The 23,535-nt window shown below is 37.4% G+C and overlaps 1 protein-coding gene across 3 annotated transcripts in view; it reads left to right on the top strand.

Annotated features, from left to right (window-relative positions):
- ELOVL2 (ELOVL fatty acid elongase 2) overlaps positions 1 to 17,587 on the top strand; it is a 117,352-nt gene extending 99,765 nt beyond the window's left edge. For all 3 annotated transcript variants that reach the window (XM_072603820.1, XM_072603819.1, XM_072603818.1), the window contains 5 exons: positions 710 to 787; positions 10,771 to 10,942; positions 13,712 to 13,836; positions 15,342 to 15,476; positions 17,329 to 17,587. In XM_072603820.1, the coding sequence (XP_072459921.1) occupies positions 710 to 787; positions 10,771 to 10,942; positions 13,712 to 13,836; positions 15,342 to 15,476; positions 17,329 to 17,454 (636 nt within the window). In that variant the 3' untranslated portion in view covers positions 17,455 to 17,587. The remainder of the gene's footprint in view (positions 1 to 709; positions 788 to 10,770; positions 10,943 to 13,711; positions 13,837 to 15,341; positions 15,477 to 17,328) is intronic.
- The last annotated feature ends 5,948 nt before the right edge of the window (positions 17,588 to 23,535 follow it).

Raw genomic sequence — 23,535 nt, 5'->3', positions numbered from 1 at the left:
GCCTGAGAAGATCACTTTCTTTGTCACTTAGTTGTCTTGGACAACTAATTAAAATAGATGCAGATCCAAGAAGTGGGAGGTATGGGGTGTGGAGAAGGAAAGATTGTTTCATTAAAGGCATGTCAGATTTAAAAACTGGATAGATTTTCAAACTATACCTAGAGACTATTTCTTATACATAATCCAGTATGTTATATTTTAAGCATAACTTCTCTGTAACCCAAAATCAATTTGTGTTAGTAAAATGTATTTTAAACTCCTGCCATTAGTAGATGGAAAAAGAAGACAAGAGGTTTTTACTAATTTTTCAAGGCAGAAGAAAAAAGTTGATTTTGATGTTTAAGTTAAGCATCCTTAAATTTTCATGCAAGAGATAATTCTGATGAATAAGAGACTGATGAAAACAGGTCTGGAAAATTTCTAAACATATAAAAATATACTTCTACCCAATGTCAGCCAAATTATAAATTACTGGACATCTATAGATTATTAAAAATTTGATATAGCAGATAGCATGTAATACAGTCAATGAATTCAGATTAAAAGGAAGAATCATTCTTTGATAGTATCTGTTTAAGAATGAATTGGCACAAGCCCAAGTCCTGGTCAGTTTCCTGAATCAATGCCAATAAAAAACATGAATGAGTGATTCTGTTAAGATTCACTTTCTGCTGTTTTATTAAACTTTTCTTTTTTATTTCTATGCCAGCTCATTCTTGCCACTTGGGAAGGAGGCTACAACTTACAGTGTCAGAATCTCGTCAGTGCAGGAGAAGCAGATATCCGGGTGAGCCTCAAATAGAAAATGGACAACTCTCTGTGACCCAGAGGGACCTTTCTCCTTGGGTTTACCCACTGTGGTGAAGTTGGGCAGGAGGGGGATTCCTGTCTTTGGTGAGAGCAGAATATCATTTTTGAGATTTCTCAGTTACTGAAATGAAAAGAAACAAGTTTTCCATTTTGGATCATCTGCTTTAGAAGCAGAGAGAGGTCAAAAATGGGGATGGTGATATCATCTCACAGATTACAGAAATATTAATGTTAATTTTATCTGGTTAATCAGAAATGTTAGTTAAACTGAAATGTTAAATGTTAATTTTATCTAGTCCAGGGATAGGGAACCTATGACGATGAGGCCACATGTGGCCCTCTGAGTCCTCAAGTGCAGTCTTTTGAATCCAAACTTAACAGAAAAATTCTTGGGATTTGTATTCAGTCAAAGGGTCATACTTGACGACCTAGAGAACCACATGTGGACTTGAGGCCACAGGTTCCCCATCTCTGACCTATCTACCATTAGACATTTCTAGATTTAAATTATCCTTACAAATGAGAATTTGTGCTTTTTGAAAAGGTTAGAGATTTCCAATTGTCCTGGCAACCCAGCTCAATGTCTTTCTGTCTTTCTCTATTTCTATCTCAGTCTCTCTCACATCAGACCTATGATTTCATTGAGAACTTCCATTGTGAAGACAGCCTCTAGCAGTACAGATAGATACCTGGTCTGAACATTTACCTAGAGCAGTGGTGTAAAACTCAAATAGTAGTCACAGAATGACTTAGAAAAACCACAACGCAACATTATGCATATTGTATTATCTTTTTTATTTATTTTGTTAAATATTTCCCAACATTTTAATCTGGTTCTGCCCCTGGGAAGTTTTGCCACCAAGAGTTTGCCACCTCTGCCCTAGAGCAGTGAGAGTTTAGTCAACATGCCTCGGGTAGCTAACACAGCCACCATTTATCACAGGCAAGATGTGAACCTAGTGTTTTCTGACCTAAGATTGCTTTGCTTTGAATTCTAACCCTGATTTTAAAACTTGGTCCTAACAAGGCCATCTCCTCAGACTGGCAACATCAACTATCTTTAGTGATTTATTCTTTACTACATTATTTAGGTAACTGGTAAAAATGATCAATATAAGCTCCATGTTAGTCTCAGTTCAGGGCTGTACTGAAGCCAGCTCTAATCAGTTCTGTAAAGCCAATCGTTAAATTTTCAGTGTGAGCATTATTCCTCAGAAATCCGCAAAGGTCATAAATCAGGGCTTGACTTATTTTTTTTAATTTATTGTCTAGACTGAAGAAAGTGGTGGGAAAATGTTAAAAATGTAAATTCCACTTAAAATGTGTTGTTTGTCCATTTTGTTCCCTAGAGAACTCGTTGCTATATACTTAGCAACCAAATTTCAAGAGTACAAATAACTTCTAAGACAATTGAAGGGAAAATTAATTTCAAATGCGGAGGACCATATGCAAAAAAGTTCTGGAGTTTGCATCAAGAAACCTCAGTTTTAATCCAAGACATTAACAGTATGACCATAGTCAAAGTAATTTAAGCTGATCTTAATGGGAGGATAGTGATACTCCACAAGATACTTCACAGGATCTTTGGGAATAGCATGTTGTTTAACTCTAAAGGGCATTACAAGTGTGAGTTATGATTATCCCATGGTGGGTGTTATGAGTGTTTCACAGGACACACAGAAGTAAAGCCTTTCAGTCCAATTATCATCTCACTGGATTCATATTCCCTTCAAGTTACAGGAAGAAATACGCAAGAACAATTTTTTTATCGTTGCTGCTTTTATTTTTTTTATTCTAATTTACTTATTTCTTTTTAGTTTTCAACATTCATTTCCACAAGATTTTGAGTTCCAAATTTTCTCCCCATCTCTCCCCTCTGCCCACCCCAAGACAGCATGCATTCTTATCACCCCTTCCCCCAATCTGCTGTCCCTTCTATCATGCCTGTTTCTTCTCTTATCCCCATCCCCTCTATTTTCTTGGAGGACAAGATAGATTTCTATACTCCATTGCCTGTATATTTTACTTCCCAGTTACATGTAAAAACAATTTTCAACATTTGTTTTTAAACCTTTGAGTTCCAACTTCTCTCCCTTCTTCCCTCCCTGCTCATCCTCAACGAGAAGAAAAGCAATTCAATATATGGTATACATGTGTAGTTATGTGAAAGACTTCCATAAAAGTCATGTTGTAGAAAACTAACTATTTCCCTCCATCATATCCTGCTCCCCCCCATTTATCTCTTTTGACCCCATCCCTTCTCAGAAGTATTTACTTCTAATTATACCCTCCTCACATTTGCCCTCCCCTCTATCATCCTTCCACCTCCCAATTATCCCTTTCTCCCATACTTTCCTGTAGTGTAAGATAGTGTTTCATAGTAAATTGAGTATGCATGTTATTCCCTCCTTAAGCCAAATGTGATGAGAGTAAGGTTCATTATTTCCCTCTCACCTCCGCTGTCTTCCCTTCCATTGAAGAAGTTTTTCTTGACTCTTTTCTGTGAGAGATAATTTGCCTCATTCTATTTTTCCCTTTCTTTTCCCAACATATTCCTCTCTCACCCCTTAATTTTATTTTTTAGATATCATCCCTTCCTATTGAACTCACCCTGTGCCCCCTGTCAACATGTATATAATCCCTTCAACACCCTGTGCTCCCTGTCGATATGTATATAATCCCTTCAAACTACTCAATGACTGAGAAAAGTCTCAAGAGTTACAAATATTGTCTTCCCATGTAGGAATGTAAACAGTGCAACTTTAGTAAGTCCCTTATGATATCTCTTTCCTGTTTACCTTTTCATGCTTCTCTTGATTCTTGTGTTTGAAAATCAAATTTTCTATTCAGCTCTGGTCTTTTCATCAAGAATGCTTGAAAGTCCTCTATTTCATAGAATGATCATTTTTCCCCTGAAGTATTATACTCAGTTTTGTTGGGTAGGTGATTCTTGGTTTTAATCCTAGTTCCTTTGATTTCTGGAATATCCTATTCCAAGCCCTGCAGTCCCTTAATATAGAAGCTGCTAGATCTTGTGTTATCTTGATTGTATTTCCACAATACTCAAATTGTTTCTTTCTGGCTGCTTGCAATATTTTCTCCTTGATCTGGGAGCTCTGGTATTTGGCTACAATATTCCTAGGAGTTTTCCTTTTGGGATCTCTTTCAGGAGGTGATCAGTGGATTTTTTCAATATCTATTTTACCCTCTGGTTCTAGAATATCAGGGCAGTTTTCCTTGATAATTTCTTGAAAGATGATGAATAGGATCTTTTTTTGATCATGGCTTTCAGGTAGTCCCATAATTTTTAAATGATCTCTCCTGGATCTATTTTCCAGATCAGTTGTTTTTCCAATGAGATATTTCACATTGTCTGCTATTTTTTCATTCCTCTAGCTTTGTTTTATAATTTCTTGATTTTTCATAAAGTCATTAGCTTTATTTTTATTAGTTTTATTTATCATATGCTCCATTCTAATCTTTAAGGAATTATTTTCTTCAGTGAGCTTTTGGACCTCCTTTTCCATCTGGCCAATTCTGCTTTTTAGGGCATTCTTCTCTTCATTGGGTTTTTGGATCTCTTTTATCATTTAGGTATGGCTATTTTTTACAGTGTTATTTTCTTCAGCATTTTTTGGGTGTCCTTTAGCAAGCAGTTGACTCATTTTTCAAAATTTTCTTGCATCACTCTCATTTCTCCTCCCAATTTCTGCTCTACTTCTCTTACTTGATTTTCATTATCCTTTTTGAGTTTTTCTATGGCCAATTCATATTTTTCTTGGAGGCTTTGGATGGAGGAGCTTTGACTTTGTTTGCATGTTTTGGTCTTCCTTGTCACCAACGTAAGATTCTATGGTCTGATTCTTTTTTCAGTTTTTGCTCATTTCCCCAGCCATTTACTTGACTTTTGAACTCTTTGTCAAGATAGATCTCTGCTTCCAGTGGGGGTGGGGTGGTGTACTGTCATCCACTTGATTCCCCCACAATCTGTGGGCCTAGAGCTCCAGAAACAGTCACTGTCTCTGCCCCTGCTGCTGCTGTGACTGCCACGTGTTCCTCCGCCCCCTCCCCCCTCTGCCACCCTGGGGCTGGGCCAGAGCACTCCACTCTCCCACACTGGTCCCACAGGCTTTTTCCACTGAACTTCCAATTTGTCCTCGGCACTTTGGGGTTCTGAAGTCTGGAAACTGCCACAGGTGTGAGAGATTCAGTCCCCCCAAGGTCTGCTCAGGTCCTGTCTGTGTTGGCTTGACCCTACCCCCTACATGGTACAATAAACACTTCCTGGTGACCTTCCAGGCTGTCTTGCGCTGGAGATTTGCTTCACTCTGTCATTCTGTGGGTTCTGCAACTCCAGAATTTGTTCAGAGCCATTTCTTACAGGTATGTGGCTAGGCTTGGGGTCAGTGCTCTAGAAAGTGTGTGCTATTACTCTGCCATCTTGGCTCCACCCCCAAGAACAATTTTCTAACAGTATGAATCACATCCCAGAATGTACTAAACTAATATAGAAGATCATGTAGCCTCTTTGTATGGAAATCCTTGTGACTAAGACAACCACCTTCAAAAAACTTCTTGAGGCATCAGTTATAATAGCAACATAAGCCATTATAATAATTGCTGACATTTGCACAGCATTTCATGATTTATAAAGCATTTTACATAAATTAGCTCATTTAACCTTGGTAACAACGTTGGGTAATGGGGAATAATACTCCTTGTATGACCTTTTTGCAGATGAGGGAACCAAATTTCAAAGAAGTGAAGTGACTTGCCCAAGGTCACACAGACCTAAGTCAGGAGTGGGGAACCTGCAGCCTTAAGGCCTTCTAGGTCCTTGTGTGTAGCCTTTTGACTGAGTCCAATTTTTATATAACAAATCTTTTCATTAAGGGGATTTGTTCTATGAAATTTGGATTCAGTCAAAGAGTCATAGTTGAAGACCTAGAGGACCACATGTGGCCTTAAGGCCACAAGTTCTTCACCCCTGACCTAAGTGCTTATCTTGTAATTCCAAATTTCAACTTTAAGTCTTCTAGTCCCATATCTAAACAAGAAGTCACTCAGCCGTATACCAACAGGTAGTCATAGAGCCTTTGGTTAAATTTAAATCTCTGTTAAGGGGTAACCCATTGCCTTCCAAGGTAGCTCGTTGCACTTTCAGATAACTTTTATTGCAGTTTCTACCCATTGTCTTTCTGCCCTTTATGGCCAAGCAGAACAAATTTCATCCTTTTCCTGTATGATAGACACCATTTCATAAACACAGAATCATAGATTTAGAGCTAGAAGACACAGTCTAGCTATTCCCCACTGAGTCTTCCTCAAATTAATATTCTCAGTTCCTTTAGTAATCCTCCTGGAATGATTTCAAGGCCCTTCAGCATTCTCCTGTATGTTCTCTAACTCAATAATATCCCCTCTAAAATGTTGTACCCAGAAATGGGCACAGTGCTCCAAATCAGGGTCTGACTGTGGCAGAGTACAGTAGTACTATCTCCCCCTTCATTCTGTACACTAGACCTCTCAACGTAGCCTAAGATGACATTAGCAGTTTTGGCTGCCATGTTTTCAGTGTCAGCTCACAGGGAGATTCCAATCTGCTGAAAACCCAAGATCTTTTTCAGACAAATTATTATCTAGTGTAGAAAGCCTAGTGAAGTGGAGAGGACTGTTTATCTTTTACATTTCTGTATCTCTACCACAGAAGTAATCACAGAATCTCAAAGTTGGAAGAAACCTCAGAAGTCATTTAGTCAAATTCGTACTAGAGAAGAAGCTTGGCCTATTGTACATAGAGTTACTGGAATAAAGAAGGCCTGAGTTCAAATCCTCTCCTCCCATACATATTGGGCAAATCACTTAACCTCAATTTCCTCATGTGCAAAATGAGGATAACAGTAGCATCAGTGTTATTATAAAGATTAAATAAAATAAACATTTTAAAAAACTTCAAAGTTGTATGTAAATGTAAGTTGTCCTTATACTTGAGCAGGAACCTTTTCTCCTGCATCCCTGACAAGGAGTCATCCAGATTGTACTTCAAGAATACCTCCTGAGAAATGCCATTCTTTTGGATTCATCTAACTGTTATAAGGGACATTTTTTCCCCTTAAATCCAGGTAAATTTAGGGGAAGAGGCAGTATGGAATAGTAGATAGAGCACTAGACTTAGAGTTGAAAAGACTTGGGTTCAAGTTCTGCCTCAGATATTTAATCTCTCAATTGTATCATCTATAAAATGAAAAGAGTTAGATTTAATGACCTTTGAGGTCCTTTCAAGTTCTAAATCTACAATCCTATGATCTACATTCCTGTAACTTCCATGCTTTGGTCCTACCTTGTTCTGCCCACTCAGAGACATAAATGGTGTCTAATCACTCTTACACATAACAATCCTTTAAGTACTTGAAGGTAGCTCTAATATCTTCTACTAATCTCTGCTTATCCTAGCTAAAATCCCCAGTTCTTTCAACCTATTTTTAGATGGCATGTCTTTTAGTCTCCTTGTGTTCCTGGTGGCCCTCTTCTGGTCATACTCCACTTAATCGATGTTCTTCCTTAACGTTTGGTATGGAATACTGAGTGACTATAACCTCTCTCGTTCTGGACACTATGCTTCTCTTAAAGTAGTACTATTGACTAATTATGAGTTTTCAGGTCACCAGAATCCTCAGATCTTTTTCACTATTCAATCTCCCTTCCCCAGTTGTTATTCTTATAAATTTAAATGTAGGATTCTGTCTCTGTGTGTATGTGTTAAACTTCATCTCAATAGATTTGTGCTATCATCACAGTGCCCAGCACACCATATGTGTTTAATAAATGCTAGCTGACTGTTGAAATCATTTTGGATTCTGATTTTCTCATCCAATTATCTGATAGTCTCTCCATGCTCCATGGCATCCATAAGTCTGAGAAGCGTGCCATCTAGGAAGATGTAAGCTCCTTGAGGGCAAAGACTTTACTCTGTATTTTGGTCTCCAGCACCTAGTGCATATGTATAAATGAATCGATGATCTCATATCTCCAGTGACACTGGGGGCTACCCATCCATGACTGTCCCTCCTGTGCTTTCTTGTTCATGTCTTCCCATAAGTTTGCCACAGGAGATCCACCTGACAAGGATACTAGTGGAGCAAATAATAGTAATAATAATAGCTAACATTTGTATAATGTTTATTATGTGATGGGCACTTTACAATTATTATCTTAGTCAATCCTAACAGCCTTGCTGTTATTATCCCTATTTTACAGATGAGGAAATTGAAGCAAAAAGAGGTTAAGTGACTTGCCCAGGGTCCCACAGTTATTAGGTATCCAAAGTCATATTTGAACTCAGGCCTTTCTTACCCCAGGTCCAGCACTCTCTCTACTGTTCCACCTAGTTGGGACAGGTGACGAAATTTTCATCAATAAGTCTTCACTGGCTTTTGATCATATGTTTGTTTGATGTCATTCTTTACTTCCTCACGATTCCTTGTTTTGATGTGTTACACCTATCATGGGCCTCTCTATTATTTAGTTTTCAATTCTTTAGAAACCATATTATTCTATGATTTACAGCCACACAACACTATAAAAATGTTGATGTTAACAAAATGGACCTTTGTTTCAGGGAAGTTTACAGTTATTAAAAAAAGATTCTGAAATCTCTCAAAGGCAACATACCCTCCTCTTCCTCTTTCTTTAAGTTGTGTTTCACTCTCTGTGCCCCATTTGGGTTTTTTTTTTTTTTTTTTGCAAAGATGCTGGAGTGGTTTCCATTTCTTTCTACAGTTCACTTTACAAATGAGGAACTAAGGCAATGGGGTGACTTGCCCAGTGTCACACAGCTAAGTGTCAGAGGCTGGATTTGAACCTGGGAAGAAGTCTTCCTGATTCCAAGCCCAGTGCTCTATTCATTGCACCACCTAGCTGCCCTCTTTCTCTTCATAATAGGGGACTAATAAATTTTTGTGGAATTTGACTATGTCTTCTTCAATCAATCAACAAGCATTATTAAACATCTATTACGTGTAAAGTGCTGAAGATACAAATATAATAGTGAGAAATACAAGCTACGGATAAAAATGAACAGAAAAAGGTGAAATAAAGAATTCTGCAGCCCTAGAGACATCCCTCCAGGCTGAGATCAATCCATTAATCACCACTGGGTACAATTATTCAGCTAGTTCCACGTCCACGTCTATCTGTTACATCTTTCCATTTTGTTCGTGAGGATAACATGAGAAAAACTGTCAAATTCCTTGCTGAAATCCAAGTATATCCATCCTGCTGATCTAGTTATATGTACTGAAAAATCTGCATCCTTATTTTTGAAAATTAAGATATTTGCCTATCTCCAATTCTAGAACACTTCTCATATAGTTGTATATCACCTGCGTACATTTTCTAAATTTAATTTAATTTTTCAGTTAAAAAATATTCTCTCTTCTCGTACTCCACACACACACACACATACACAAGAAACAAAAGTCTTGTAATAAATATGTATAGTCGTGCAAAACAAATTCCTCCATTGGCTAAGTCAGAAAATGTAGGTTCCATTCTACAATTTGCGTACATTACCTCTGTGATGAGAAGTAGGTAGCATGCTTCATCAGTCCTTTGGAATCGTGGTTGTTAACTGTGATTAGAATTCTTAGGTGTTTCTAAGTTGTTTGTCTTTACGTTGTTATATTTGTAAAGTTCTCCTTGTTCTGCTCACTTCATACAAGTCTTTCCAGGTTTCTTTGAAGTCATCTTTCTTAAACCTCGAAAGACTTAACTGATTCAAAGTGAGCAGGACCAGAAAAACATTGTACTAAGTAACAGCAATATTGTACAATAATTAACTGTGAATGACTTACCTATTCTCAGCAATATAATGATAAAAGACAATTCCAAAGGACTTGGAATGAAAAATGCTATCCATATCCAGAGAAAGAACTGATGGAGTCTGAATGTAGACCAAAGCATACTTGTTTTTCCTTTAATTTTCTTGGGGATTTTTTTGGTCTACATTTTCTTTTACAACATGACCAATATGGAAATATGTTTTGCATGACTGTACATGTATAATCTATCAAATTGGTTGGCTTCTAAAGGAGGGAAGAGGTAGAGAAGGGAGAGAAAAAGTTTGGAACTCAAAATTTTTAAAAAATGAATGTAAAAATTATTTTTACATGTAATTGGGAATATAAAATACTAAATTTTGAAACGAAAAACCCACCTTTCTTCATTTCTTATGGCACAATAGTATTCCATTCATTCATATGCCACAGTTTGGTCAGCCATCTCCCAATTGATAGGACCCTCCTTAGTTTCCAGTTCTTTGCTGCACTAAATATAGTAGTCCTTTTCCTTTTTCTTTGATTTCTTTGGTATCTCCAGGTCAAAGGATATACATAGTTTAGTAACATTTGTAAACTGCTTTCTAGAATGTCTGGACCAATTCATAGCTCAGTTAACAGTGTGCACCCACTTTAATTGTGATTCTTGTCTTCATGGCTTTGGGCTTCCAAGCAGTTCTTTCAGTGTTGCCAACTCAGAAGTCCGTTCAGAGGGTTAGGGCTTTTATTAGGGTGAAGGGGTTTGCAGCCCTTCTGGAGGCATTGCAGATTTAAGCACAAGCTTTAGAAAGGGAATAATTATAAAAATTATAATATAATATAATAATTATAGACAAAGCGTTTTCCAGCCTGAGGATTACAAAGGAGTTAGGAGTATGGAGCACTTGAGGGCCCTTCCTGGAGTAGCCAGGACCAAGGAGTGCACCACCCCCATCCCTCGTCATGTTGAGAAGGAAGACAAAGAGGGAAAACATGCTTTAACTTAGGCTTCTCTTTATTTGAGGAGCTAAAGACTACACAAATGACATAAACAGAAAGCATGGTAAATACATGACAGGCTAGTTCAGACAGTGCACACAGGCGCTCTGTTCTGAGACAAAAGTAACTCTTCTTTTTCATTTTGTAGGTAGCTAAAGTGCTGTGGTGGTACTACTTCTCCAAACTGATAGAATTCATGGACACAATTTTCTTTGTTCTGAGGAAGAAAACAAGTCAGATTACTTTTCTCCATGTGTACCATCATACTTCAATGTTTAACATCTGGTGGTGCGTTCTGAACTGGATACCATGTGGACAGAGTAAGGATTTGGTCATTCTTTCACTTCTGGATAAAAATGACCCCAACCCTAACAGTGCAGTCCCTAGTTGGTGTAGCATCAGCAGAGGTGAATAGCTCATATCTCTTGGTCCTAGAGACTTGATTCTGGTTTCCAGGGTACAAGATTGGCAAAATCATGAATGATTTTTTTTTTTTTTAGCTAAAAATTTTTTAAGTTTTGCAAGCCATCAGAAACTTTTAGAAAATACCCACACTTGGACATTTCTACTTTAGTTACTGTAGCTAGTTAGTAGTAATGTAGGTAGGGTTCCAATAACTACACATCAATACACATGATCACAGATAATGATGTGGTTGACAATAGGCCATTCCATCTAGTGCCTTGCTTTTTTTTCCCCATTCCTCAAAAATGGAAATTACTTTCATAACCTAATACTGAGGTTCAGAAACATATCCAGTATTTGAAAAAGCAGAGTGGGCCAAATTTGCATCAGATGATTTGACCAGAGGTTTAGGACTCTATTGATACTCTTACTTTAAATCCCAAGAACATGGACCTGGATTTCACCTATTAATGACTAAAAATACAAATTGAAATCAGTGTGAAGCAGAAAATAAAGTCCTTTGGCATTTCTTCCACAAGGATTTGAATTCAGTTTCTTCAGTTGCTAATAGCAGTTGGGCAGGCTACTAGGGAGTGCAAAGGATAATGAAGAAGCTTGACTGTTTCATTCATCTGTGCTCACATTCCCCAGATTTAAAAATAAATCTGAACAATGGCTGCACCCACAGACTCCTGGTTAGCGTTAAGAGTATTTTGCAAATAACAACTTAGATGCAGGGTTGAGTAACATTAGAATGATTAAGTAGCTGTTCAGTTGCCTTTGTTAATGAAGGTCAGAGGAACCCAGGTGAATGAGAAATACCATTAACTAAACTCTCTTGCTTGTGTTGCCCAATGATCCAATAAAAATCAGTATCTGTATTTCTGTGAAACTAAAAATAATTTATCCAGTGATATGTTCAGTTAACCAATATTTTAATGAGAGGCAGTATGGAGTAAAGGATATGTCATTGAACCTGGGTTCATCAGGAAACTAGCTGTGGGACCCTGGGTAAGCCACTAAATGACATAAATGCAGTCTCCTAATCTCTAAAATGGAGATACTAATACCTATATTACTTACACCACAAAGTTGTACTGGAGATTAAGTGAAATCATGTATGAAAAGCACTTTGCAAACCTGAGAGCTAATATACTTAGCAATTACTATTGTATATCTGCTTCTCTACTTATCAAACAGGTTAAAGGCCTATCGCTTTAGGAATTATTGCACAAGATTGCTATCCATTCTTTTTAATTTCTTGTAGGAATAAAATGTAGTCATTATTATTATTTTTAATATAAACAGACAAATAGGATGAAGGGACAGGTGTTTAGCTTTTAGCTTCAACATAATAGAGGGATGAAGACACAATAAAGAAACACATGAATTCCAGAGTGGGATGCAATATCTGCCCCATCCCATCCCATCTGCTGTATGTTACCATATTATTTGAAATTATCTGTGTTTGCTTAGCAGATACTTTGATATCCCAGGGAAGTTTTTAAAGATTGGGTGGTTATATTATGACAAGGTAGCCATGAAACCACCTTCTCCAAAACATAAATGGTTGCTATAGGTAACCTTCCTCTAAGCTTTAGTACAGGTGTGTATTCACATATTGGACAAACTGGAGCAAGGATTTAATGTATATATTCAAAGTTTCATTTTAAGTCCCCACTGCATGTGGGCATCCCTTTCACATAGTCATCCAAGTATTACCCAGCAGAACTAAAAAAAAAAAAAAAAAAAAAGTATTTGCCAAGCCTTTGGAATTGTTAAGCAAAAGCACAGATGTTTTCATTAGTTCCTTAACTCACAAGATCTTAGGGTCGTAAGCACAGCGCTGGAAGGAACCTCAAAAGCAAACTAGTCCAATTTACATTCTTCTATTTGTCCATCACATATTAAGTGCCTACCACATAGAAGGCACTGTGTGAGGACCTAGGATAATTGCTAACATAAATAAGACACATCCTTAAGAAGCTTATAAATTCAGTAGGGAAAATCAGGCATATAGAGAAAAAAAGAAAACCTATTATTCAAAATAAATCAAAATTTATTCAAAATAAAATTATTCAAATAAATATAAGGTCCAAACAGGGATGTTAACCAAGCACTATGAGGTTTCACAGGAAACACAGAACCTTTTTAGAGAGAGGAGCACCAGGGAAGGCTTTATGGAGGTGTTGGAATACAATTTGAGCTTTGGATAGATAAGACTTCAAGGCAGATGGGATAAAGACATCCCAGTTATCAGCTAGGCATTGAACATTTATTTATGTGATGGCATCTGACAGCCTATTATATATCTCCATATCCATGTGATAGGTGCTCATACATGTTTGCAGATTAGTTATGGTCAGATTAATTGCAATCCAGGTGCATATGTCATCTTCATTAGTCTAATAAGCATAAACCATGGTAACTGCTTTTCTGGAAAAAACAAAAAACCTACAAATGCAGCCCTTCCAACAATAAATTTGCCCAAAATATTCAGAGTAATGGCATAGCCAGTGTGGAGCCTTTAGAGTAATTATTATTAGGAAGTGGTATCAGAATTAATGATTTCTATCCACTATACATTGCAAAAACTTTGTTAAACAAACAAAAGTTGTATCTTGGCTTCAATGAACTTGATCCTGGTTTCTAAAATAATCATTCTCATTCTGTACTTTTCACAGGTTTTTTTGGACCAACACTGAACAGTTTTATCCACATTCTAATGTACTCTTACTATGGACTGTCGGTGATTCCATCCATGCACAAGTATCTCTGGTGGAAGAAATACCTCACACAGGCACAACTGGTATGTTAACTCTTTTTCCAACTTTTTTTCTTATAGCCCATGTAATAACATCCATATACTTTGATAAAAGGGAGAGGATATCCAAGATATCTCTATCCTGCTAGAAGTTCATAGATTTGATGGTTGATTTTTAAAAAACTAATCCTTGTATAGTAGAGCATCTTTTGTGCATGTAGGTAGCAGAGGAGGGTAAGGTGACTGCCACTTTGAAATGGACATCAATTCCTCATTACATGAAGTTATAAAACTTTAAGATATCAAGGCTCAGAAGAACCATGGAGAACATCTACCATGGGCCATTTCCCTCATTTTGTGGAGGGGGAATATCACACCCAAAGATGTGACATGACTGGCCAATATCAAATAGCTAATTTCTGGAGCCCAAATCTCCTGACTCCTAGGCCAGTATTCTTTCAGTTTTATCCTATTGTTTCTTCAGGAAAACTTTCAAACTTATTTATAGACAAATCTTTTTTTCTCTCTCTAAATTAGATAATTAGAATCTGTATTCATTCAGTACAGTGGGAGTTGGAGGAAATCATAGTTTTTTGGAGGGGAAGAAGGAGACAGAACCTTCATATCATCAGTTTAAGGGGGTCCCAGTTTAGAAAGGACTCAGCCAATGCAGATTGGTACCTTCTTTGCAATTTGTAGTCTTAGGGATTTGCCTGAGGGCACTGAGGATTTAAGTAACTTGCCTATGATCAGAGACAAGACTTAAACCTGTTTTTTTTTTCTTCTAAAATCAGCTCTCTTATCCCTCTATGGTACATAAATAGACAAATGGGGTAAAACAGAAGGCTGGGACTCTTAAAGAATCCTAGGATCATAGATTTAAAGCTGGAGAAGACATTAGGAATCATACAGTCCTACTCCATTATCTTACATAAAAGAAAACTAAAGCCCAGAGAGGTTGCACAAGTACTTATATGGTAGAGCTAGGATTTGAACCCAGATCTTCAATTCTAAGGGCCGCTAAGTGGCATAGTGGATAGAATATCAAGTCTGCAGTCAGAAAGACTCATCTTTCTAAGTTTAAATCCAGCCTTAAACGCTTAGTAGCTATGTGACCCTGGGCAAATCATTTAATCCTGTTTGTCTCAGTTTCCTCATATATAAAATGAGTTGGAGAAGGAAATGGCAAACCACTTCAGTATCTCTGCCAACAGAACTCCAGTGGAGTCACAAAGAGTCAGACATGATTGAAAACAACTGAACAACAAACTTCAATTCTAAATCTGAAATTCTTTCCCCTATGCCACACAACTTCTGGAAATATAGTTATATAGAATATATTTAGTTATATGTCATATGTTCCATATAATGGATGTTTATACACTTACAAATATTCTACCTAGGATAAAAGAATTCTGTTGAAATTATTTTGATGTTTCTTGCTATATTCAACAAACTTAAAGAATAAGTCCCATTATTTCAAAGCAGATTTTATGTGACTCAAAAGTTGATTCATCCATATAGCTCTGATTTTTATGTGACTCTCACAGATCCAGTTTGTGCTGACCATATCACACACCCTGAGTGCAGTTGTGATACCTTGTGGCTTTCCTTTTGGCTGTCTCATCTTCCAGTCTTCCTACATGCTCACATTAGTCATCTTATTCTTAAATTTTTATGTTCAGGTGAGTTGAAATAAATGCTCTCAGATGAATAAGCAGTATGTTATGTTTTATAGATTCCTATATCCTGACACCCCATGTTAGGCTTGTACTTTCAAAGTCTGAAATTTGAAAGTGATGTCTCACGTAAGGGAACCTCATCCAGGAAATCTTACAAATAGCAACAAAAATATGTGGTTTGTAAATGAGTTGTTTTTTTTTTTAAATCTTGCTGTTATGTTACCAACCAGAGTTGTGGTCTTATTATTCACTTGAAAGAATTGCTTTCAAATTATCAAGTGAGGAAAGGTCACGTTTGCCTTTTTCTTATCAAGTGGTTATAAAATGGACTGTACCCAGAAAAGGAGATGGATTCAACATACAACTTCATAACAACTCTCTTGCTTAAGAACTGATAAAAACAATAGCAAAATATAGGCCTCAGGTGGATGACATTTTTAATTCATCTATTTTGTGGAAGCAGAGCAAAAGTAAAGAGCATTAGAAAAAGACAAATTTGACATGCAAATAAATTTTGTAATCGTATTTGACTCTTGTCTGTTTCTATAGAGAAGCAGAGTTCCTTCTTATTTTCTTCTTGTGTTTGCTGAAATTAATCCATAATAGTTTTAGCCAAATCATACACAGAGGAACTAACACTTTGACAGCTTTTCAGCCCCTTTATTACTGAAATTGGCTGGGAAAACTTGCTTTTGAACGTACATTGCAAAAGCTAAGTAAGTATTCTATGAGGCTATCTAGATATGAATGCAGATGAAATAGGCTGAGCTGCCAAAGACCTCAGGACAAGGAACAAAGAAAAGCAGACGACATTAAAGGATGAAATGAGGTACCCTGGCTCAAAGTAAACCAGAGCCCTTTGTGAACAAAGTCTATGGTTTCAGTCTCAAATCTAGTTTATACTTTTGAACCTGGCTTAAAAATGCTCCCTTGCTCAGACTTAGCTGGTGGAGCTCATGTATTTTGGCAAGGTAGTGGGGAAATGGCACAGGCCCATTGAGGTCTGGACCAGAACCTCATCTCCTCCTTCTGCAGCTTCAATAGCATTTCATTGTAAGATGTTATGTCCTTGTGGAACCAGGTATTCAGGTATGCTTGGACTGACCTCGTTGGGTCCAAAAACCTGGTTACACTTACTAGAAAGATACTTATTGCAGTAATAGTCACATTGGCAGCACATAGGCTAATACAGAGTAAATGAAATAGGCAAGTTTTTATTGAAAACTGTGCAACTACTTTGACTACTACCTAACTTTCATGTAAAAATAGAGCTCAGAGGATGTTCTAGATATTCTAGCTTTCATACATTAAACCAGAATATATTAAGCAGCTTTTAAACATCAGATACTATACTAGGTGCTGGGGAGAGGGACAAAAATAACATATCCCCTGCCCTTGAGAAGCTTACATCCTGTTGGTGAAAAACAATAGGTGCACAGACAAGTAAATACAGAACATGTACAAGGCATATCTACAAGGTAATTTGGGGGGGAGAAGAGGGTACGCTAACAAATGGGGGAATCAGGATAGGTCTCATGCAGGAGATGGCTATCAAGCTGAGCCATCAAGAAAGCTAAGAGTTCATGAAGAGGGGGAGACCTCTTCTTAGAGAAGCAGTCTGTGCAAAGGCATGAACTGGCATGCAGGGAACAGAAAGAAATTAGGCCAATTTGACTTAGAAAGTTTTGTGAATAAAAAGGAATATCGTATAATAAGCTGGAGATATATTGTGAAGAGGTGAAAATCCAGCACTTTAAAAAGTTTTAAGTAGTGTTTTGGGGAAAAAAATTGCAGTAATATAGAAAAGCTCTCACTGAAATACTTTTTTTTTCTTCCTGATCTGCATGTCCAACAGACATATCGGAAAAAGCCTCTGCAGCAAGATACAAAAGAGAAGCTTACAGGGAAAGAAGTCACAAATGGTTTTCCCAAAGTTCATTTCACTGCAGCTAATGGAGTTGGAGACAAGAAAGCACAGTGAAAATAGGAAAAAGAAGAACACACACTGGAGCCTAAGAAATTCTTTTGTTTTAAAACAAAAACTGAGTTGAAACAGTTCTTTAAGTTTTAGTACAAACTGACATCTGTTGTTTATAAATCATTTGTACCAAAAATGTATTATTAATTCATTGCTATTAGGTTTAACATATTTACTAAATGATTTGGTCAAAGGTTAACCACTGAGATGATGCTGGAAATTTTAGATTGCAACGTTAATGTAAAAACCTCTCAAGTGTCCTCCCATCCCATTTCTTTTTATGATGCCTTATACACAGTTTCCCAAGTAAACCCAAAGAACATTAAGTATTTTCATAGTAAGCCTGTAAGTAAAAAAAAAAAAAAAAAGGTTTTGTTCAGGTTAAAATGTTTAGACTACAGTGTTAATTATCTTCTAGGTTACATACAATAGACATTAAACACTCATGGATAGAGTGTTTAATCCATCAGGCTGAATATGGCATAAATCTCTAGAAATCATTTAAAAGGGAGGGTGGAATATGGAAAGAAAGGGATAAAACAGAATGTCTTTCTTTCCAAAATCACAATCTACTTAGTCTCACATTCTCTAATTACTGCTTCTAAAAAGAATCTTAGTGAGAACTGGTGAGAGAATATGATATTTTCCCCCTAAATTTTGAAAATTAGCTTTGCTAAGAGAGAAAACACACACTGCCAAATCCTCATACAGAGACTTTGGCTAGGAATCTGACTCCAGAATTCATGGAGTCCTTGATCCTTTTAAAATACTGTCAGGCCTTTTCATGGGTTAAACCTTTGGTTTAGTGTAGATGCAGGAGGACAGCTTGCTCAGTACCAAAAGTATCCTTCGATTCTAGTTGTCTACTCTTCCTATTTATGCAATGACTAGAGTCCAGCCTTCTCTTCTGTTGGGTTGTATGCATCACTGACACTTACTCTGAAATCAGAATTAACTGAGCAACGGAGAGAACACAAAAGGAATTTTATGGTGCTTATTTTGGACCTAGTCGGAGATGTGGCAATAGTTGTCTCATGCCACCCTTTGAAAGCTATTGACATTCTTTAGCCTAGGAAGGAAGAGGCGGACCATAGGATGTACTGTTAAAAAAAAAGAATTCCCATGGAAAATAGTGGGATAGTAATGAGACACTGGCAAAGACCAGCTTAGCAAATGAAAGCTTCTCTGTGCTGGCACTGCTATATTTAAGGGGGTCAACCTCAAAAGAAAGGGAAAGCCCTAATGAGAATTCCCTCTTTCCCTGAAGGAATCTTGAGATTTAATTTAATACTATGATACTGCCTTGAGATTAGAAATAGAAGAATGTTATCTGAATATTTGATAGAGATTAATTTCTAGCCTACAGAATTAGAATGGGCAGCTTTATAACCGCATCCTTTCACCCACACTTAGGCTTACTGCAGATGTTTCTCATTTTTATATCTTTGTAAAAAGTTTTTCAATTCATCCTGTTGGCATCAGTTGCCCCAGAAGAGCATTTTAATTGACAACTTTCTACCCATGATTTGCCACCTTTTCCACCAGCCCTTAATAGTTTTTAAATTATTTTCTTATAAAAACTTAGGATCATCCCTTTTTTCTCATTTATTCACATCGCTCATTTAGAAGGCTGTGCCCACCTTCTGAAAGGTCACCTGAGTACAGCATTTAGTGTCAGTAAATTGTCAGTATGACTACTTGGTTTATTATTTTCTTGTCACAGTTTAACATCACCCTTTGAACCTAGATCCACTGCTGTTGAGCACAACATAGCACATTTTGGTCCCATCTTGGCACCTTCTCACTCTAAGCATATTGTATTTCTGGTGTATTGTAAGTCCAGTCTCCTCTGGAGCTCCAAGTAGTTAACCATTTCTTCCACCTTACATTAACCTATACCTTTATTCACTGGAGCAGTTGCTACCCTATAATAATCCCCCAATTACACACCTTCAAGCCAGTATAGCATTCGCACAATACCTTTTAAAATTAGAGCTAGAGTTGAGAGCAATTGCCATAGCTTCTCTTTGGCTAAGAGTAAAATAGGACGAAGAGGATGCTCATTTGAGAAATCAGTTTCTTCTTCAGGTCTAGGTCTTAGACAAAACTGAATCTTGGTAAAGTACAACCAAGTGAAAATGAACTTTTTGGCAGATAGTCATCAAAGAGGCCCATTCACCAGCCCTGCTCCTCCTAGTCAGATTATTTTGTTATTAGCAAGGCACTAAAAGTCTCCACTAAGTGTCCATGGCTGAGTATTGCACTAGTCAATCGTCTTTTCATGTCGCTTAATACTGAAAAGTGAAGAGGGCACGGCCCTTTCGGTTGAATCACCATCAAATAGCTGTGAACATAGGACGGCTCAGAGACTGTTAGAGGCAAAGAGGGAAATCTGACACTTGGGGCAGCCTCCATATACAAACGCGCACTTAAGCTGGCAGCCTTGAACACACAAGCAATTTAATTAACAGTTCAAGGTTAGCTCAGCACTTTGTCCAATTCTAAGCCGGCCTTTAGTTCAATGAGGCCTAATTTTGAAATATACACACGTATATTTATATAGTTATAATATGCATATGAAACCACAAACCATTCAAGGGCTTGGAAAGAGGCACGCGCTCATAGCTTTGAGATATTAGCTATGAGACCTGAATCAGGTGTGCTCCAAACACTTCTGTCTTAAAACACCTTTGAAGTATTGCAACTTTGAAAAAATAGAAACGTTGAATTTTTTTAAAATGCGGTTTCTTATAAAAATACTGTAAATAAAACTTTTACATGTCTGTCTAATCCTGTGTTGTTTAGGGAATGAGTGTGAGCAGAACTTTTTGGATGGGGAAGAAATGTTCTTTGCCTGTAACAGTGGAAAAATTTAGATTTTAGTGAATACACACTTCTGTCGATAGTTTTCCCCATTAAAAATTTAAATGAGATGTTTGTCTAAACAGATTGGAATATGAAAAACTTAAACTTTTAAAATGCAGTGCTATCATTCATGTAATATGTATGGAAGGATAAAATTATTTTCATCCGAGTGGTATTTGTGTTTGTTTTCAAGGGAAAATGTCATTTATGCTGGTAGATTAGAGAAAAACAAGTGGGTAAGAAGCCAGTCTGAATCTTTTCCAGAGTCAAACACACTTTCCTTGTGTTGTGAATGCTTCTGAGTATTTTTCTGTTTGAAACCTGGATGAGGACATCAATTTCTTGTGTTCATACAGAAAGGACTTAAGTCTCACGAATACCGCATCATGATAAGAGTGGGCAGGGAGGCAGGAGAAGCCATTTTTCTTCATGTATTAAAGGCATTCAGTATGATTCTTGTATATTAAATTTATTTTTACCTTAAGCCATAAGGTGTCACGGTTTGTCCTAAGTATTTCTATTTACAGATCTAAATGACTTGTCACCCAGAAGGATACTTACAAATGGGAAAGTTTTTAGATGCTCAGCTCCTCATTTGATTTGATGAGCTCTTAGTTCTGGAATAATGGAATAGTGGGAGGAGCTCTGGATTTGGCGTCAGAGGATGTGAGTGGGAATCCTGGCTCTGCCATTCTGGGCCTGAGTAACCAGGGGCAAATCATTTAACTTCTGTGAGGAAACTCAGTTTTCTCATCTGTAAAATAAGCACTAACAGCTGGAAGGAATCAGAAAAGATGAAGCAAAAGGTGGCATTTGAGCCAAGTTTTGATGGAAACAGGGATATATATAGTGTGGTGTATTGCATTGGGGTTGACCTTTTAGCCAGAAAAATCAGGGTTTAAATTCTGACTTTGACACTTGCTAACTTTATGACTCTAGGCGAGAAACAACTTCTTCATGCCCCAGGCATGGAGGTCTCTTAGTTACAGATGAGTTATCAGTATGCATCAATGGAAGGAGTTTTCCACATGGATTAAATTACAAGTTTAAAAAGAAAAAATTAGCATACCATTTGCCCCACTTGATAAATCCAAACACTATCTTATTTTTCACTTTACCCATTCAGTTATAATGGCAATAAAAGACCCTGTTCCAAGAATTCCACGTCTCTTTTCTCAACCAGTCGGTAAACACTAAGCGCCAGGAACTGTGTTAAGCCATGGAAATTCAAAGAAAAGTAAAAGACAGTCCTGGCTCTCAAGCAGCTCACAGTCTAGTGGAGGAGGCAACATGCAGACAACTATATACAGGATAAATGGGAAATAATCAGCAGAGGAATTATTAGAATTATTATAAAATGAAGACAGATCGGGAGGCGGGACCTGAAGGAAGTCAAGAAAGCCAGGAAATGGAGATGTGAGAAGGGGGACAGCCAAGGAAAATGTCTGGAGTTGGAGCATCATGTTTGAGGACCAGTAAGGAGGCCAGCGTCACTGGGTCACAGATTAAAGGGGTAGAGGGGAGTAAGTATGAGAAGACCAGAAAGGTATGAGGGAGAACAGAGCGGGGAGGAGAGAGTGATCAGGAAGGGCTTTGAACCCCAAGCAGAGGCTTTTATGTTTGATCCTGGAGGTGATAGGGAGCCACTGGAGTTTACTGAATGAGGGTAAAAGGGGAGAGGGTTGATTTGCACTTTAGGAAGATTGCTTCAGCTGAATGGTGGACTGAAATGGGGAGAGATTAGGCAGGAAGAGCAGCTAGCAGCTATTGCAATAGTCCAGGTACCAGAATGGCTTTCCTGCCATCCGTCAAGTTCCAGCTAAAATCTTACTTTTTATAGGAATCTTTTCCCGATCCCTCTTCATTCTTGGGTCTCCCCTCTGTTAATTATGAGAGGAAAGAAGGCAATGTGTATGAGAGATGATAGGAAGGTAGAGCCAACAGGCCTTGGAAACTGACTTTTCATTATGTTTAGGAGAAATAAAACAATACTGCTGAGATTGATATGCAGGAACCAGCTGACAGGTTAGTGAAGATCAGTGTTACTGTACTTGAAAAGCTTGATGGGATTTTAAAAGCCTTAAGTTTGTGAGAAGCCAGAAAAGAAAAGAAAAATTAATGAAAGATCCACTCATAACACCTATTTACAAGGTGAGGTTCAATTAATTTAGAAGGAAGAACCACTTATCCTTGTACAAAGAAAAAGAAAACTGCAGAAGCTAATGAAACTAATCTGCTTTTTGGAGGTAAGATTCAAGTCCAGGACTATCTACTTTTTAGAGATTACAGTAGTGTATGACACAGTGCCTTTGAAAAGGAAAAAAAAAAAGACCAGAAAAGAGATTATTTGGATAAGGAATGCAGCTTCTCAAAATTGGGACTCCCCTATTTTATGGGTTTAAAACCACAAATAGTTTACTTGGGGGTTTTTGGACAGTGTATAATAGGTGACTTTTTTCTTTCCTGCCAAAGACTTCATTTTAAAATAGACTCTTCCTTCATGTAATGCTTCCCTAATAGAGAACTCACAATTGAACTTCTATTTATAGTATATAATGGACTTGACCTTGGTCAGTTTGAAACAAGCAGCAACAGGGCTGCATGTTGATATAATTACTAGAGGCAAGAGTGAGGAGTTATAAATGCTCTGGATGCACTTAGATCTTGGGCAAACAGCAAACTTAATGAACTTCCTTTCTCTACATAGTTGCGAAAACAGGAATAATCAGTTTCATCTATATGTCATAGAAAGGAACACAGGAAGGCATAAAATGATATAATTTTTTTTTCATCCACACTTTATTACCTCTAGGTAATAAAAACAATCATGTATGGCAGTTTTTGTTTCTCTGTTCTGAAAACCAAACACTTAAACTTCACTTAAAAACTGGCGATCAGAATATAGTTAGTGTTACACAACATACCTATTATGGAAGTCGTTTGCAAAACTACACATATATAACCTATATTGAATTGCTTGCCTTCTCAGTGGGGATGGCTGGGGAGGGAGAAAGGAAGAGAAGGTGGAACTCAAAGTTTTAGGAGCAAGTGTTGAGAATTATTTTTGCATAGAACTGGGAAATAAGAAATACACGTAATGGGGTATAGAAATTTATCTTGCCCTCCAAGACAAGAGAGAAGATGGGGATAAGAGAAGGGAGGGGTGTTAGAAGGGAGGGCAGATTGGGGGAAGGGATAATCAAAATGCATGGCATTTTG

This window comes from Notamacropus eugenii, chromosome 4 (assembly GCF_028372415.1).
Source record: "Notamacropus eugenii isolate mMacEug1 chromosome 4, mMacEug1.pri_v2, whole genome shotgun sequence".
NCBI lineage: Eukaryota > Metazoa > Chordata > Mammalia > Diprotodontia > Macropodidae > Notamacropus > Notamacropus eugenii.
Note: the sequence above shows the minus strand (reverse complement) of the source record. Positions and strands in the feature narration are given on the sequence as shown.